The sequence below is a fragment of the Chamaea fasciata genome, unplaced genomic scaffold (genome assembly GCF_029207755.1).
Source record: "Chamaea fasciata isolate MVZ Bird 193981 ecotype frontalis unplaced genomic scaffold, bChaFas1.0.hap1 SCAF_2, whole genome shotgun sequence".
In the NCBI taxonomy this organism is placed as follows: domain Eukaryota; kingdom Metazoa; phylum Chordata; class Aves; order Passeriformes; family Sylviidae; genus Chamaea; species Chamaea fasciata.
The window spans coordinates 33,020,906-33,036,795 of record NW_027094087.1 but is presented as its reverse complement, the minus strand read 5'-3'; the positions used below and the strand labels follow the sequence as shown (position 1 = coordinate 33,036,795).

General features: G+C 38.3%; 1 protein-coding gene across 7 annotated transcripts in view; it reads right to left on the bottom strand.

The window, feature by feature from the left end:
* Positions 1-15,890, bottom strand: part of SYTL2 (synaptotagmin like 2) — a 53,712-nt gene that overhangs the window by 2,734 nt on the left and 35,088 nt on the right. For 4 of the 7 annotated variants that reach the window (XM_066175617.1, XM_066175618.1, XM_066175619.1 and 1 more), the window contains 10 exons: positions 11,669-15,703; positions 9,962-10,063; positions 8,964-9,017; positions 6,249-6,343; positions 4,444-4,563; positions 3,180-3,349; positions 2,492-2,594; positions 1,909-2,079; positions 1,460-1,538; positions 441-540 (listed from right to left, as the gene is read on the bottom strand). In XM_066175617.1, coding sequence (XP_066031714.1) covers positions 441-540; positions 1,460-1,538; positions 1,909-2,079; positions 2,492-2,594; positions 3,180-3,349; positions 4,444-4,563; positions 6,249-6,343; positions 8,964-9,017; positions 9,962-10,063; positions 11,669-15,703 — 5,029 coding nt within the window. The remainder of the gene's footprint in view (positions 1-440; positions 541-1,459; positions 1,539-1,908; positions 2,080-2,491; positions 2,595-3,179; positions 3,350-4,443; positions 4,564-6,248; positions 6,344-8,963; positions 9,018-9,961; positions 10,064-11,668; positions 15,704-15,890) is intronic. The other 3 variants (XM_066175622.1, XM_066175624.1, XM_066175621.1) reach the window with 3 other exon arrangements.

Here is a 15,890-nt window from a genome sequence, read left to right as displayed (position 1 = left end):
CTTGTTATTCTTGTCTTTTCATGTTTTTATTCTGTATGTGGAAAGGAAGGGGGAAGAAGTACAATGATGTATTCACACTATTACGCTATTTCGCACTTCTGTCTCTCCCCAAAATTTGCTAAGCTAAGCCATATTTTGAAGAAATATGCTTTGCTTAAATGTGATAAAAGCTAGAACAGTTTGACTAGTTCTTCCACCAAGAGACTGAGAGACAAACCCAAAGTGTAATAATGACACAGAAAGCTCTCCCAGTAAGTTTTACTTGGTGGTACATACTTAGCATCTGGAAGTTGTAAACTATTCAAGACAATTTGCACTACACTAAAAAAGAATCAGAAACCATTTCAGTGTTCTTTTAATATGAATGTAGAAAAAGAAGATACAATTAGAAAGCACATTATTAGGCCACTGTGTTTGATGACTTCAACCACAATTCTTACCATTTAATAAAAGAGTTGAGCCTACTACCTCTCAGAAGAGGGAGGTTATGGCATTCCTTCACCCAGATGTGGACCTCACCAGTAGAGAGAGTCTTCTTTCCTGTAAAAATAAAACAAAACATCTGCTTAAGCAGAAGCCTTTTAAAGGTATTTTGTCTGATGCAGCAATTCTTGCCCATTTCTAGAGGTGATATTCAGCCTGGACTTGTTATCTCACATCTTAATTCAACAATGCTCTCTGTACTCTGGAAGTTGAGATCTTCATCCCATCAAAGTACTGCAAGATCACATCATGTCTGTGTTCCTACAATGACTTTTCTTCTGTTACAACTGAGCAAACACATGCTACTGGTCTTCTCTTCCCAAGGCTCTTAGATAAACAGATCAGCTTTTCATCAGCCTATGTGATGTTAGCATTTATTGTTGCTTGTACTTTCAAATAAGCTCTTTTATGCTCCTAATATATTTGATTTTTACTGACTGGCTGTCTGTCTGGAATAAAGACCTGACCTGGTTTCACTCTTACATTGATCCACTATCTGTTGCCAGACAAGATTAAACCAAACTGATCAGACTGCTATAAATTTCTGCTTTCTAAATACTTGCTGCCACTTCCTAAATTCTGGTATTGCTTGAAATTCAGTGTGTTGTCATTGTTTAGCACATCACAGCATCTGCCTGATGATTTATAATCTCTAAAATTATTGAGAAAACAGAATTTTGTTACATGCACATATTGCTTTACAAATCTTAGATTATGACAATGAGGTAATTTCTTCCTCAGTAACATTAAAAACAACAAAAGATCTCAAAATGGCCTTTGAGGTTCTTAACTTTATTCACAATCAGAGTGACTTAATCCTCTAGGAAGAAAACAGAAACCTTTTATATTGAAAGAAGCCCTTATGTGTGAAGTGAATGACAAACACTAAACAAAGGTGGTTTTTTTTTTAAATTAAAAAATAAAAAGGACAAACCACCAAAGGCTCGATGAACTCAGCCAAAGCAGCAATGCTTACCTCCAATTGGATGTGGGACATACTTGAGGGCTAGTTTGATCTCCCCTCTGTTTTCTGGATTAAGAGTTATTGCTGAAGTCTGAAATGAAAAAAAAAATTAAACCAAACATCTGATATTAAAACAGTGTTGCACTTGCTCCATATCCTCAGAAGGTTTACTCCATGTTGGTTAGCAAGTGCCTTCAGATTTCTGTTGCAGCAATATGACAATGAGAAATACTTTGAAATTCCTACTCTGTAGGAATTTCTACTCCTTCTCTGTGAGAAAGTTCTTCATACTGTAATAGCTAGCTAGACTTAAAGACATCTCAGAACTGTATTTCTGTTTACCAGTGAGTAAGTATTTATGATTATAATCAGCACAAAACCCACAGAGCACACAAGACCAAGCCTAAAGAACGACCTGGTTTTGCACTTACACAGCAGAAAACGCAAAACAGCCAACCTACCCTTGGCTTGAGAGGAAACCAGTTGATCTGCTTATTGGATGGATCATTCCAGTCCCAAGCTCCTAAATCCAACTCCACTTCACCAAGAAAGCTATTCCTCCCAAAGGTATCATTGTGCCAGACAGAGATATTGAGGCTTTGATTCTTTAGGAACTCCTTCTCAATTTTATACTGCCAGGAAGAAATAAGGAAAAAAAAAATTAAAACAAGCTGAATTTTTACCAATGCTGGTGACACGGTTAGAAAAAAGGTGTCTGGTTTTGTAACTGCCCACTTCTGCATTTCAGAAAGCAAAGAAACCACAATAAACCCCAGCTATTTACTTTTTGTTTCTATCATCTTAAGCTCACACATGGCACACTTTCGTTTACAAGAAGTATAAAACCACCAGTGTTCTCAATGCTGGATCCAGAGATCACTGCAGAGTTAACCTATCAATGGAAGCACACGGCCAGCTCTGCGGAGCAATCCCTCTCCTACTAATTTCCCTTTTGAGTGCAATCTAGCCTGTGCCCTAAAGCTGAGGTTCCTCACACATCACACATACAGTATATTATATCTAGTAATAAAGTTTGATAAATACCCGCAGTATTTCATTATAGACTGGATTAAAAGTTTTCTTTTTGACAGAGGTCTTCCGTTTGCCCAGTCTGTATTTCTCTGGAAGCAAGTAGGTCTTTACATACCTAAAATTTAGACAGGATTGTTAGAAGAGTTAAAAAAACCCAAAAACCTAAAAAGTCCAGACTCTCTCTAACTTCATCTTCCAAAATACTCAAGTATTTGCTTACAAAGTAAAAGAAATCCACTTCAGTAGACATTATGTTATTCAGCTTGTATATTTAAGATTAGAACAGCAGTGGAGACGTATAACATCAAAACTTTCTTATCATATCTTTCTCCAGGGGAAAATCCATTGAAATGTCTCATTAGCACAAGAAAATACCTGTAGCAGGCCCAAATATCATATTTATAGGCACTAATCCTGCTGAAAACATATCAAAGTGGGAGTTACCATCTGAAAAGTGGCATTTTAAAAGATAATTTAATATTCTTAGAAGTTTTAATTTCCTATGTTAATACACATGCATACCGATTTATAAGGGCAGTTCTATATTCAATCAGAGTTAAAAAAAAACAAACCGCAAAGCACATTATAGCCTCCTTATCTACTTCTTGGGTGGTTTACTCCGGCATGTTAGAGAGACTGGAAAACCCCAGCAGTTTTCATTTCCACGTTAAAAGAAAAGAAATGCATTCTTTGTACGTACGGGTCTGAACGCTGTCGCTTAACATCTGCTACTGCCAGGTCTTTACACTGGCAAATGAAGATGTGGAGCTCACTCAGCTGTTCCACATAGTCAATGGCAAACTGAATGTTCCCTTTCACATCAACATTGCCAAAGTCTGCACTGTAGATGCTCATTAGGCTGCCGCTCACCTGCATCGTACAAGAGGAGAAATATTTTCCAGACATTGTGTTTCACCAGGTACTTCAGGATCAGGGTAGAAGCTGTGCTCAGGATTCAGACAGTAAAGAAATCAACTGCACCTCTTCAGAGGTAACAATAAAATGTAATGGACAGTATTATACAAGCTTCTCAGCAAGCAGATCAATGAAAGAAAGATATTTGGAAATCAAAGGTGTTAGGCCAGGAGTCTTGCAAAAAAACAAAACAAAACAAAACAAAAACAAAACAAAAACAAAACAAAAACAAAACAAAAACAAAAACAAACAAAAAAAACAACAAACAAACAAACAAAAAAAACAAACACCTGGGTTTCCTGCGTTGAGACAGAAGAAATTAAATGATAGGATGCTATAGATCTGATGCCTGTGCTCAGACCCTTGAAATATTACTTCTAAATCTCCTCAGCTGATCTTCCTTACAGAAAGCTGAGCCTAAGAGTTTAGGACAAGAGACCTTCTTAAAATATTAACAAAAAATTTAATAGATAAAGTCTGTATGCCTGAATTATGAACCTAAATATGTAACTAAATAAAACACTGAAAATTAAATACTAAATACAGAGAAGAAAGATGTGTGTACCTATATATTTTTTTATCTCAACATCCTTCCCCCAAATTCTGGTTTTTTTACTCAAAGTCCACATAAACCAAAGGCTTTTGGTTAGCTAGTTGACTCAACTACACACCTGATATACCAATAATATCTCCTGCTTTCACTTATCTCTCTCTTCTTTCTCCCTTTCTAAATGTTTGTTCTATATGAATTGTTCCTCGTTTTCAGCTACAAATGTAAGCTCTAAGGGTAAAATCCATATCTTTGTTCAGAGCTCTGAACAAGCTCCAACGTACTGCAAGAAAAAAAGATTAAAATCTATTTAATTTTACTTTACTTGCTTCAGGCAATTCCATGCAAGGGATTATGTTATGTTCATATAACAGAAGTGGAAAGAAAGAGACAGAGATGACAAGGGAAGAAAGATTAGATGAATGAGAAAGAGCCAAAACAATATTGGAGAAATTAGCAAAAGCAAAGTGCCATTAAAATAATGCTTTGGTTTACATACAGAGGATAAGGATGCCATGCCAGAAGAGCTGCTAAGAGTGGTTAGAGAGCTGGGACTCTTCTTGATTCTGCCAAAGGAATAACTGCTTTCTGATGCTGTATCTGTCTCTCTGTCATCACTCTACAAAAACATCACAGAAAGAAAGTGTGTGTTCATTCTTTATAGTCACAGGGGGGGGAAAAAAAAAACAAACAAACAAAAAAACTCCACCAAAAATCAAACAAACAGAATTTTGATGCAGATCGAGACTCAGTAGAAGTCTGAATTTAAATTCCCTTGTAGTGCAACATGAATAATATTTCTTGAATTAGGTCATGCATTTAAAGTTGAAAGGGAGTTTTTCTGATGAACAGCCTACAGTGATAATTTTTTTTAAGCAGCAATACAATTAGGTTTGGGAGTTTGTTTGTCTGTTTTAAATCTCAAGCAGCAATGAAAAATTACAAAGTTAAGTTTGTTGGGACAATTAAACTCAACCTCTCTGTGTCACTGTCTCATGCATAACCTATGCAATTGATAATGCTCAGTCCTTTTACCAGTCCTTTCTGCTACAGAGTAAACACTGTCAGTTCTGTGCCTCTCTCTTAAGGGCAGCTGGCCAGAAGGTAACATTCAGAGAACAGCACTGGATACAGCGAATGGGTTTTTGCAAAGTCTTTCGATGGTAAGCAGAGCTTTGCTTTTCCATGAAGGAATTGCAGCTTTTGTTTCCTTGGTCATTATCAGGTTATGTACTCACAACCCCATTCTAATTCAATGCTATCTCTGCACTAAAGAATTGATCCTCTTCCCACATGTGCCTTCCTACTTAAGCTGTTACAGACAACTTCATCTTCCTGATGTATTCCACCCAGGAACAATTTACAAGGTCTCCCCGCTCCATCAAACAGTTTTGCTGTTTGATGTCTGATGTCACAGATCTTCTAATAACAGATACAAGATTAGTAAAGAACTATTTCCACACACATTAAGAAAATAGTTACTTATATAAATGAACATTTAGCATACAAAGGCTTTTTCAATTTGCTTGTAAAATCTGCTTATGTCTATACTGTTAAGTAAAAGCAGACCAGGATTGTTTTTCTGTTCAGAGGTCAATGATAAGGACTGAATGATGTCCAGCCTACCTAGAGCAAAGCATCTTGAGAGAAAATTGCTTTGGAGAGTGCTGTTTGGGACTGCACAAAATAAATCCAGAGTGAAGAAACAGTTATGCAGTGTAGATAATGAGTCTGGTTACATGGACTCTTTGAAAGACAGAAAAATCCTAAGTCCTTCTACAGGGGAAGGATATATGGTGATTAGACAAGGGGGGATTGGCTTTAAACTAACTGATGATAGGTTTAGATAAGATAGTACGAAGAAAATTTTCACTATGAGGGTGGTGAGGCACTAGCATGGGTGGCCCTGAGAAGCTGTGGCTGTCCCACACCTGGAAGTGTTCAAGGCTGGGTTGGATGGGGCCCTGAGCAACCTGCTCTAGTGCAAGGTGTCCCTGCCCATGGCAGGGGGGTTGGAACTGGATAGTCTTTAAGGTTCCTTCCACACCAAACCATTCTGTGATCTGTGATTCTCTATCAGAAGAATGTCATAGGCCCAACAGTTCAAAATGTTTATCACTTTCAAACTTCAATGTCATTTTAAGAGATTTGAATATGGCCTCAAAATTTATTCCATGGTTCACACCATGACGATGATAACAACAATAACCAAACATGGCATGTTGTTGGGAATTCCAAAATTTTACTTGCACAGAGTTAATGGTCGGGTAGTTGAAACTGTAACATTTCAGAGGTGGAGCTTACCTCTTCCTGTAAGAATGATGGTACCGACTTGCTCAGTCCTTTGAGTTTTTCAGGGTTGGAAAACTGTTTACCAGGCTGTGAAGTCACTGTGGAAACTGAAAAGCAGTAATTTAAAAGGCTTCAAAAATATGTTTGCACATCAGAACAGTGAGACTCCGTAACAGGACACAGAAGCAAACCACTTTGGATGAAATACAGGCACATGGACAACCAGCTTGGATGCAAGGGGGATTTTTTCCCCCCTAGGACTCAGAGGAATTATCATTAGGAAGAATAATCTACTTTGGCATTGTCTATAACAGTGACCAACCAACTTTGACAGGACCAGAAATGTTGCTTGATAGGAGGTAGCCTCAGTGCTACAAGCAAATTCTGATCAAAAGTGATGAAGAAAACATTGCAGATTACTTTCTAGATTTTCTTCCTACAAGAATAAGCACACTTGTGCACTGACATTAGAATTATCATAATATTCTTAGTAAGAAGTCAGCATACAAACCAAACTCTGTTCTATTTACTCAGCCTATTTAACTGCAATAGGCAAATTTATGTAAATCAATTAAATTCTAAACCTGACCATGGAAGTTGCAAGCGCTACTTAATTATAAGATGCATATCCAATTAATGGTGCACTTTTTTGCACTCTGTCTATTCCATACTTGCTTATCTGTACTGCAGCTTGTTTCTGTGCTCTTTCACTGTACGTAACCTAATTGCACAAGCTAAGCTTGCAGAAATCCAGTTTGGAGTAAGCTCATGATCCTCAAAATTTTTCGTGCTCTAGCCCCACTTATATTTAATAATAGACAAAGATGAACTGGATACACATTATAAGATGCATCAATATCATGTGACAGAAGATGATTTGGCAACAAACAGCCAGCTACAGGAGCACATATTTATTGCATAAAATGAAACATTGCACACAATAGGATTGTTTGCAAGGTGAGTGAAACTTTTGCAAAGCTTTTGATGTCAAAACTCAACTAGTGCTCAACAGAGCAGTTATTGTCAGTATGCAATTAGATGCAGTACTCAGAGCAAATATCTAGTCCAGATGTGTAATTTGTTAGTTGTTAAATGAAAAAGTATTGTTAATATATTAGTTCAGCTATCAGAGGAAGTCTCTCCAGTATCTGCTGGAAGAATCCTATTACTCACTTTCAGCTGCATTTTCAGTCCTCTCTTGATACTGATCAGTTTTTGAATCTGCTCAGTGCAGTATTAACAGTCATTCAGCAACACAGTTTTGCAAGGTTATAAATAGCATCAATACACTTTATATGTGGGATTTTTCTGGTTTTTTGGTAGTTTGGGGTTTTTTTTTACTTCCTCAGACCCCACGAACTTTGAGGTTTTTTTTTTTCCTTCAAATAGTTAGTAGTGGTTTAGGTATTAGGCCTGCATGGCCATTAAGTCTGTTTGATTTTGGTACATCACGGAGCCTTTCTGTTTATGCAAACTTAAATTCAGAACTAGGGACATGGCTCAGTGGCTTGCCTATGCTGGGTTAGCCTTTAGGATCATCAAATCCAACTATTTTCTCCAACCTTAACAATTCTATGATTCTGTTTCTGTATTTTGCATTGCTGTTCTCATTGAGGACCTGGATCATGACAAAATATAAGTGTACAAGCTAAAAAAAGAGTCTTTTTGCTGTTCCAAAAGTCTTTTCAAGGCAACTTGCCTTATTCTGCCTGTACAGCTATCAATTTTTCTGTGTGTCATTTTTTCATAACTTCAATCTTAACAAATTAGACTCAAATTCCCCCTGCTTTTTTCAGGTCAGTCTCTACACATTCACACTGAATGCCAAACAGGCTTTCAGTAGGGGTCTCCACTTGAAAGCAGAGTGCAAGATAGTGCTTAAATCTTGGTACTTTACTGGGTGTTGTAGGTATCCCAATATGCTATGATTATCCTGTTGATACTGTGGGCCACTGGCATGCAAAATGCTCTAGAGCATCTAAACCGTAACTTAAAAAGTACAACTGCACACAACTGTTCTTTTAAAACTGTAGTGCTCCAATGCAGTAAATAAAGAATTGTGCATTATATTCCAACATATTCTGTATTACTTGCTAGTTTTCAATTCTGTTTATTTTGACATGTCCTTGGAGCAGGTTTGCTTTTTATTTTTCTTAGATTTGGAATTTCCAAAGGTATATAGAAAAAATTAACTGTAAGGCATCTTTAATGCACCAATGGACTGATGATAGCAGCACCAGCTGATCTAGAAGTTCATCTATTGCTTAGAATAATGCTACTTTATAGAAGTAAGGCAGGGATATTAAGAGAGGTTCCTTTCCAACTGAGGTATTCTGAAGGGTGTTTTGCACAAGCAAAAGCCATCTTGGATCTTACAATGCAATAGATAAACAGACAAATTGAATATTTACTGAGGCCAATTTTTATCAACTTGAGCTTGTGTTCAAAGCTCCTTATGATTTCAGTAACCCACAGGCTGAATGACTGAAGGCCAAAAGAATACACTGATAAGTGGCACAGTTTCTACAGATATAGGAGGACATAAATAGATTCCTTAAGAATAAACACCACAACAGAATTCTGCAAAAGCTTTCCAGACATGCTGAGGTCAACCAAATCTAAAAACACAATATAATTTTTTGTTTAAAAAAAAAAAAAAATCTTCACTAGCAAAAAGAGGCCATTGAAAAAGCAACAAACTTCCATGCAGACACAAATGATATTTACCATCTTCGACACTAAGAACTAATTCTTCCTTTGGTTTATTTATTTTTTCTTTATCTGTGCAGGAAAAAATAACACAGTTAGAAACTTTGTTACTCAGTATAAAATGGATGGCAGTAATAATCACAGAATTAAGAGTAATGAGGACCAAAACCACAGACAAACCAGCAGAGCCATGGGAATGGCTAAATTCAAGAGAGGCTTTTACTTGACATTCTGCTTCAAAGCCTACATCCAAGCAGGGGTCTCATGGTGACACAGTTTCAACCAGGGTGTTGTTGTAACAGTGTTAGTGCACACCTAAAACCTAGAAACTGGTTAGAAGCAAGCAATAGCATGAGTAGTGTTAGAAGAACAACTTGCCAGTATCTTTCAAAAATCTATGTGCTTCAGTTCACAAATATAAGTTCAGCCTGTGTCTTCCCCATTAGACATAAGCATGAAAACACTCAGGGGCAGGGTGAAGTGAGACAGGAACAATAATTTTTTAGAAACCAAGGAATCCAAGGAGGCTACTGAGGGAAGCTGGCAATTCATTTTAAGTATAATATTATCTCACTGCATTCTCTGAAAGTGAGTTTGATATATTTACTGCTAGAATACACAGGTGAACCATTATAAACTGAGTTTTTCATGCTTTCATTGTCTACTTATTCAACCCAAGCCAGAAACCAGGAGGCAATAACAGTAGTTGCTCATTACTGTTTTGAGTAATTGCCAATACTTTCACAATTGAAAAACTATCCAGGAAACAGTTAATCACTGATCAACACAGTGCACTCCTGGAAGATGTCTGCTTCACAGACCAGCCTTGTTCCAAAATTAACACCAAGAACTGAAAATTAAACCGTAAGAGGAAAGCATCTGCTTCCAAAGTACAACCTCCATATAGCTTACTGAGAAACAAAGCCACGACTTGGCAAGGCTGTATGGAAGACCAGCATGAACACATTTAAGCCAAACTGGGGGTCATGGGAGACACACACAAGCTATGTGCTCACTTGAGGTGGCTGATGGAATGTCCTCTAGACTTTTGGAAGGCTTTTTCCTATCTGCACTTCTTTTCAAAGCCATCAAAACAGGGTTTAATTCTTCTTCAGAACCTGTTACAAGACAAAACACATGAACACTGCACACACGAAAAGGCCACTTCAAGCAAGTCAATGAAGAACGAGTCACAGATTTCTCATGAGAATCTATTTTGACAGTTAGCAAAGACAGTGAACATTCAGTAAAAACACAAGATAAATCCAAAATAAAATAAATATCTAATTTTAAGTGTCCACTTGTTCTCTCTAAACACCCTCAGTCATCAGTGGAGACAGACAAGTATGACAAGTGATTTGCCCCGTGTAGGTACAGGTCTATCTTTACTGACTAATAACAGCATTTGGGGCAATTATTGCACTCAAATGGTAAAGATTAATATAGGATGAACTCAGATTGTAGCCATTTTGTATCCATCTTTTCATGAATCAGCACAGAAGAAAATTTTAAGTTTTTTCCCTCTGTGCAAATTTTTGTTATAATCTTTCCACAGTGAATGTAATTTTGTTTCAGTGCCTGAGTAGCCAAAAAACCCTAACAAAACCAAAACCAAACAAAATCAACTAACCAAAACCACAAAAACCCAAACACCAATTCCCCACACACACTCAACCCCCCCCCCCCCAAAATCCAAACAAAACAACAACACCACCACCAAAAAACCCCCAAACAAACAGAAAAAAAAAACCACAAAAAAAGAGCTGGGGATGTATTTGTAACCCTAAAATTAAGCAATTGTCTCCAAAAGTAGAATCAAGACAGATCTAGCTCCTTCAGAAATCTTTAAGACTTTCTTTCCTCCCTATCTCACTTTCCTCCCCCTCCACCATCCAAACAGTGTTGCTGCCTGTAATTATGGGTGAGACCAAATTACATTTGATTTTTCCACACTTATCTTGAGTTTTCACTGACTTTCTTTGGAAACCCACTTGCCAAAATAGGCTCAGATGTAAGTTGGCAGACCCTAGGAACTTTATGTATTTCTCAGATTCTCCAGAAGAAAATATTCCCAGTTTCTCAGTATGAGACTAAAAAGGTTAAATTCAGTCCTCTACCTTAAGATCTCTGATGACTATCATACACCATTGACTAGAACTGCCATTCAATCAAAAAATATGAATCCTAGTAAATGGACCTCTTATTTTATATAGTCATTTTTCAGTGCAACAGGCAGCAATGCTAAATGAAATAGCACAGAATATTGGTATTATCCTCATATCCAGATATTCCACTGGTAAGCATTTATCTTCAAAGACTAGCCAGTCAAACTAAAGAATGAACCCAGTAAGCCACTGATATTTTTTCCTCTTTTAATCCAGTATATTTGAAGGGAATACTAAATTGAGTGTTACAAATTTATTGATTTGAAAGCAATGTCACATGGGATAAGAAAAGTGAAAATCACAAAGACTGAATTGATTCATGCTGCTAAACTATCCTCACCAAAAAAAGGTTTACCCAAATGTAGTATGTGTCTGTTAAACATTTTCTAATCAAACAACTAATTAGTTCTTCTCACCACTCCCAAGCAAATATCCAAATATTTCAATTAAGAAAGTATCACAAAGACTTTCCATTAACATATTTCAAACTGAGTACAAAAAAATTATTGTAGCCATGTTTAACTCAGCACCATGAATCTTAGAAATCAGATAGCTCACGAGTTGAACTTCTGGTTCCAGAGCGGGAATCAGAGTTTTTATCTGAAAACTTGGATCCCAATTTTAAATTGTTGCCTTCCTCTTCATTGTTATCCCCATGCCAAGACATTAGGCAGAACTGAGCTTCTTCTGGCTGGAGGGAGTTGCTCTCATCTCTAAGCGGTGTAGTTGTTCTTCTAAAATTCACCAGTGCTTGAAAATCTGAGTTCTGTTCAGAAGCCTCCAAAAACATCCTTTCATTCATCCCTTTTTCATTTATCTCAAATGGTTTGATTGCAACCATATTGGTCTTGCCTTCCAAGGGACAAAGATCTACTGGGACGATGTTTCTCTCCTCTATTTTATTAATAGCTCCATCTCTTTTAAGACCAGAAGCATCAATTTCACTTACTGCAAGATCATTAACTGAGGCTTTGACATATTTTTCTGGAGCTCCCTCTTTGAGAACTGTCTTCATTTGAGTATCATAGCTAGTTAGGGCATTGTATGGCTGTGACCTTGTCATGAATAGAGTCTCTTTTTCTGGGGGAAATGTAGGATCCTCAAATTCTTCCTGCTGATATAAATCTTTGGATATTGGACACAAAACTGCTTCTTGAAGTAGTTTTTCTAAAGAACGACTGAATTCACCAAATTTTCTGATATTTGAAACAGAAGTTTTTTCTATTGTTTCTTGTATTTCTTGAGGGTGATCTCTGTCTTGTTGATGTGGAATATGCATACCTACACTAGTATGTATTTTATCATGCATTTTTGTATCCATATTTTCCAGCACAGAAGCTGGTGTTTCAGAGACCTCTTTTGGTGGATTCTGAAAATTAATATCAGACCCTCTATATTCAATGTTGGACAGTGCAGATCTTTCCGTGGTCTCACCAATTCCCTGCAGCAGCTCTCCATCATGCTCATAGGCTGTGCTCATAGCTTTCACCTCAGAAGTCCCCTGTACTGTGCTGTCAGCACGTTTGGGCTTAGGAGAGGGTATTTCAGAGGCCTCCTTCAGCATCCACTCTAAAGCAGAACTCAAGCCACTGGCCTTGGATGGGGCAACAGACCTTTCTACATTTCCACTGATTTCCTGAGGTACCTCTCCACCATGCTGCTCATAGGTTGTGCTTTTAGCTTCCACCTCAAGAGTTCTCTGTACTGTGCTGTCAGCACGTTTTGGTTTAGGAGGGGGTGTTTCAGAGGCCTCCTTCAGCAGCTTCTCTAAAGCAAAACTCAAGCCACTCTCTGAAGATGGGGCAACAGACTTTTCTATTATCTCATGGATTTCCTGCAGCAGCTCCCCTTCACACTTGTAAGCTGTGCTTTTAACTTGCACCTCAGCAGTCCTTTGTACTGTGTTGTCAGCATGCTTGGGTTTAGGAGGTGGCGCTTCAGAGGCCTCCTTCAGTAGCTTCTCTAGAGCAGAACTCAAGCCATTGACCTTGGATGGGGCAACAGATCTTTCTATGGTCTCACTGATTTCCTGCAGCACCTCTTCACCATGCTCATAAGCTATGCCTTTACCTTGCACCTCATCAGTTCTCTGTGCTGTGCTGTCAGCACACTTGGGTTTAGGAGGGGGTGTTTCAGAGGACTCCTTCAGCAGGCTCTCTAGAGCAGAACTCAAGCCACTGGCCTTGGATGGGGCAACAGACCTTTCTACAGTCTCACTGATTTCCTGCGGCACTTCACCATGGTTATACATTGTCCTTTTAACTTGCTCCCTAGCAGTGCCCCATGCTCTGCTGTCAGCACGTTTGGGTTTAGGAGGAGGTGTTTCAGAAGCCTCCTTCAGCAGCTTCTCTAGAGCAGAACTCAAGCCATTGGCCTTGGATCCAGCTACAGACTTCTCTACGGTCTCATGGACCTCTTCAGGCTGACCAGTAGCTTCTTGGTGTGCTGATTCTACACTGCAGTTAGTTTGTGATGTACTATTCGAGTCATCATATGTTTTCAATCCCACCCTTCTGTATTCAGAAGGTTGAGATACCATGGTTTCTTTGAGAAGGTTCCCCAAACCAGCTTGAGGCCTCTGAGAGCCCTCAAGAGTATCATCTTTGTCTGCTGCTTGATATTGTAGATACAAAGGTTCAAATTCCCTAAACAGTTTTCTGAGACTTTTTCTGTTCTCATGCTTATCTGTTGATGACACATTCACTCGTCCTGTACTTTTGCCTATTTCTTCTCCTTGATAAACAGGAGAAATATCATGACTGTCTTCCCCTGTTCTCTCAAAAACTTCGCACTGATTTGACTGAAAATGTGTCCCTTTAAAAATGTTTTCTTTTAGATTTAAGCTACATGACATCTCAGAGGCTTCCTTTTCTAGTTTCTTTAGACATGATTTAAATATCTCAAGCTCACCTTTAGGCAGAACAACTTTATCCACAGTCTCTGCAACTTCCTCTTTATCCAAAGGAGTAGTCTTGTTTTCCCCTTTTTCTATAGGTAAGTATGGTTTATTACCTACTACTGTCTCCCTCAGTTTGTCACCAGATGACTGGAGCTGCAAGGATACATGATGATCTTTTGATGAAACAATACTTTTTTCTGTGCATTCTCTAACTTCTTGCTCTGGAAGACCCATCTTTTCTTGGGATTTTGAGGTAACTGGTTGTCTGTCCAGCTGGAAAGAGTCTGTATTTCTTGTGTGTGTTACATTCAGACCTTTTAGGACAGGAGATCCTAGAGACTTTTTGCATATCAGAGAATCTAGTTTCTGTGTTTTTTCTCTCTCAGATGTTTGAGTTTGTTGCTGAATTAACTCTTGCTTGCTCACATTATCTCTGCCTTCTTCATCTTCCTTTGATTTTCTTTCATAGGTTATTGATCTAGTATTATTTGGCAAAGAATCATTTTCCCTGTCAGTGCTACTCTGGAACTTAGCTCCAGTATCCCAGAAGTTTCTCAGACTCTGGAAGTGTGAAGGATCTGAAATTTGATTCTTGGACTTTTCATCCATCTTTTCTTTTAAAGACAAAACCTGGAAACTGGGCTTCTGTTGGGAAGAAGCAGCAACTTTTCCTTTAAGAGTTTCCTTCCCATATTTGTCTTTGCTTTTTGAAGAAGCTGAAGTGACACCAGCTCTGGGATGCAAGTTACTGGCTTTTGGGAGTTCTGTACATTCACAAACTTCATCAGATTGACGTGTCCATTCTGGCTTGCCAAACACTTGGCCTGGTCCGGATTTGAAAGTGTGGTGACTTTTGTTTCTTGAAGCCTGGCTTGCACAACTTAGTTCAGGACTTCTTATTGTATTCTGGCTCGGATCATGCAATGCCTTCGGCACTGCAGATCGTTTCAGTTTGTCACTTTCCCCGACCCCTGTCAATGCACGGCCACCTGACGCATCAGCATTGATACTAACTTCTTTCTCTCCATGACTGGGAATCCTTTCCCAGAATGCTCTGATCTCCCTTATTCTTCTTTTTTCTTGTATTGCCTTCTCAGATTCACATTTCTGAACTGGTAGCTTGTGCCCTTGATGTTCCAAGAGAATTGATTTTTTATTTTGTCGTTTGATTTCTTGACCGTGTTCTTTATCTTCAACTCTTGTACAATCAAATTCAGTTAGCAATTTATAATTTTGTTTCTCATTTGTTTCCCCTGTCTTAGGCTTCACCCTGTCCTTTATCAGCTGTATGTTTTCTGAAGTAAAGGACATAGATGAAATACTGCTCTCTTTAATCTTTCCAAATGGTCTCTCTTCTGTATCTTCTGTTTTTCCATGCATGCCAGGCCCACTGTGTTCTGCAGGAAGAACTGCTGTTCTGATTGACATGTCCACTTCCTCTCTGGGCTCCCTGCCTTGGGACTTCATTGATACTAGTTCCTCATCTTCAGTACTAGAACTTCTTTTAAACCAGTCTAAAACTTTTGATACAGATTCATCGTCCACTTTCATGTGTTCATCAGCATGTTTTTCAGGCTTGAAAATGGTTTTAGCATCTTTCTTCTCAACAAGATCAGGCTTACCTTGTTGAAGACTTGTAGAATTGGTACTGGACACCTCATGTGCTTCTGTTTCAGCAGAGAGTTGATGTCCATCTACAATGTAAGCAAACTTATCAGAGTTATGAATCAGACATGACTAAAAATGTTTGGTCTACTGAGAAAATTCTCAGATTTTTTTTTTTAGCTGTTAGTGGAGAAAAGAGCTCTTTGTCCTCATGATTTTGGTAAGAACCATACCATGGACGATAGAATGAAGAAAATTCCTGCCCTGAGACATCCT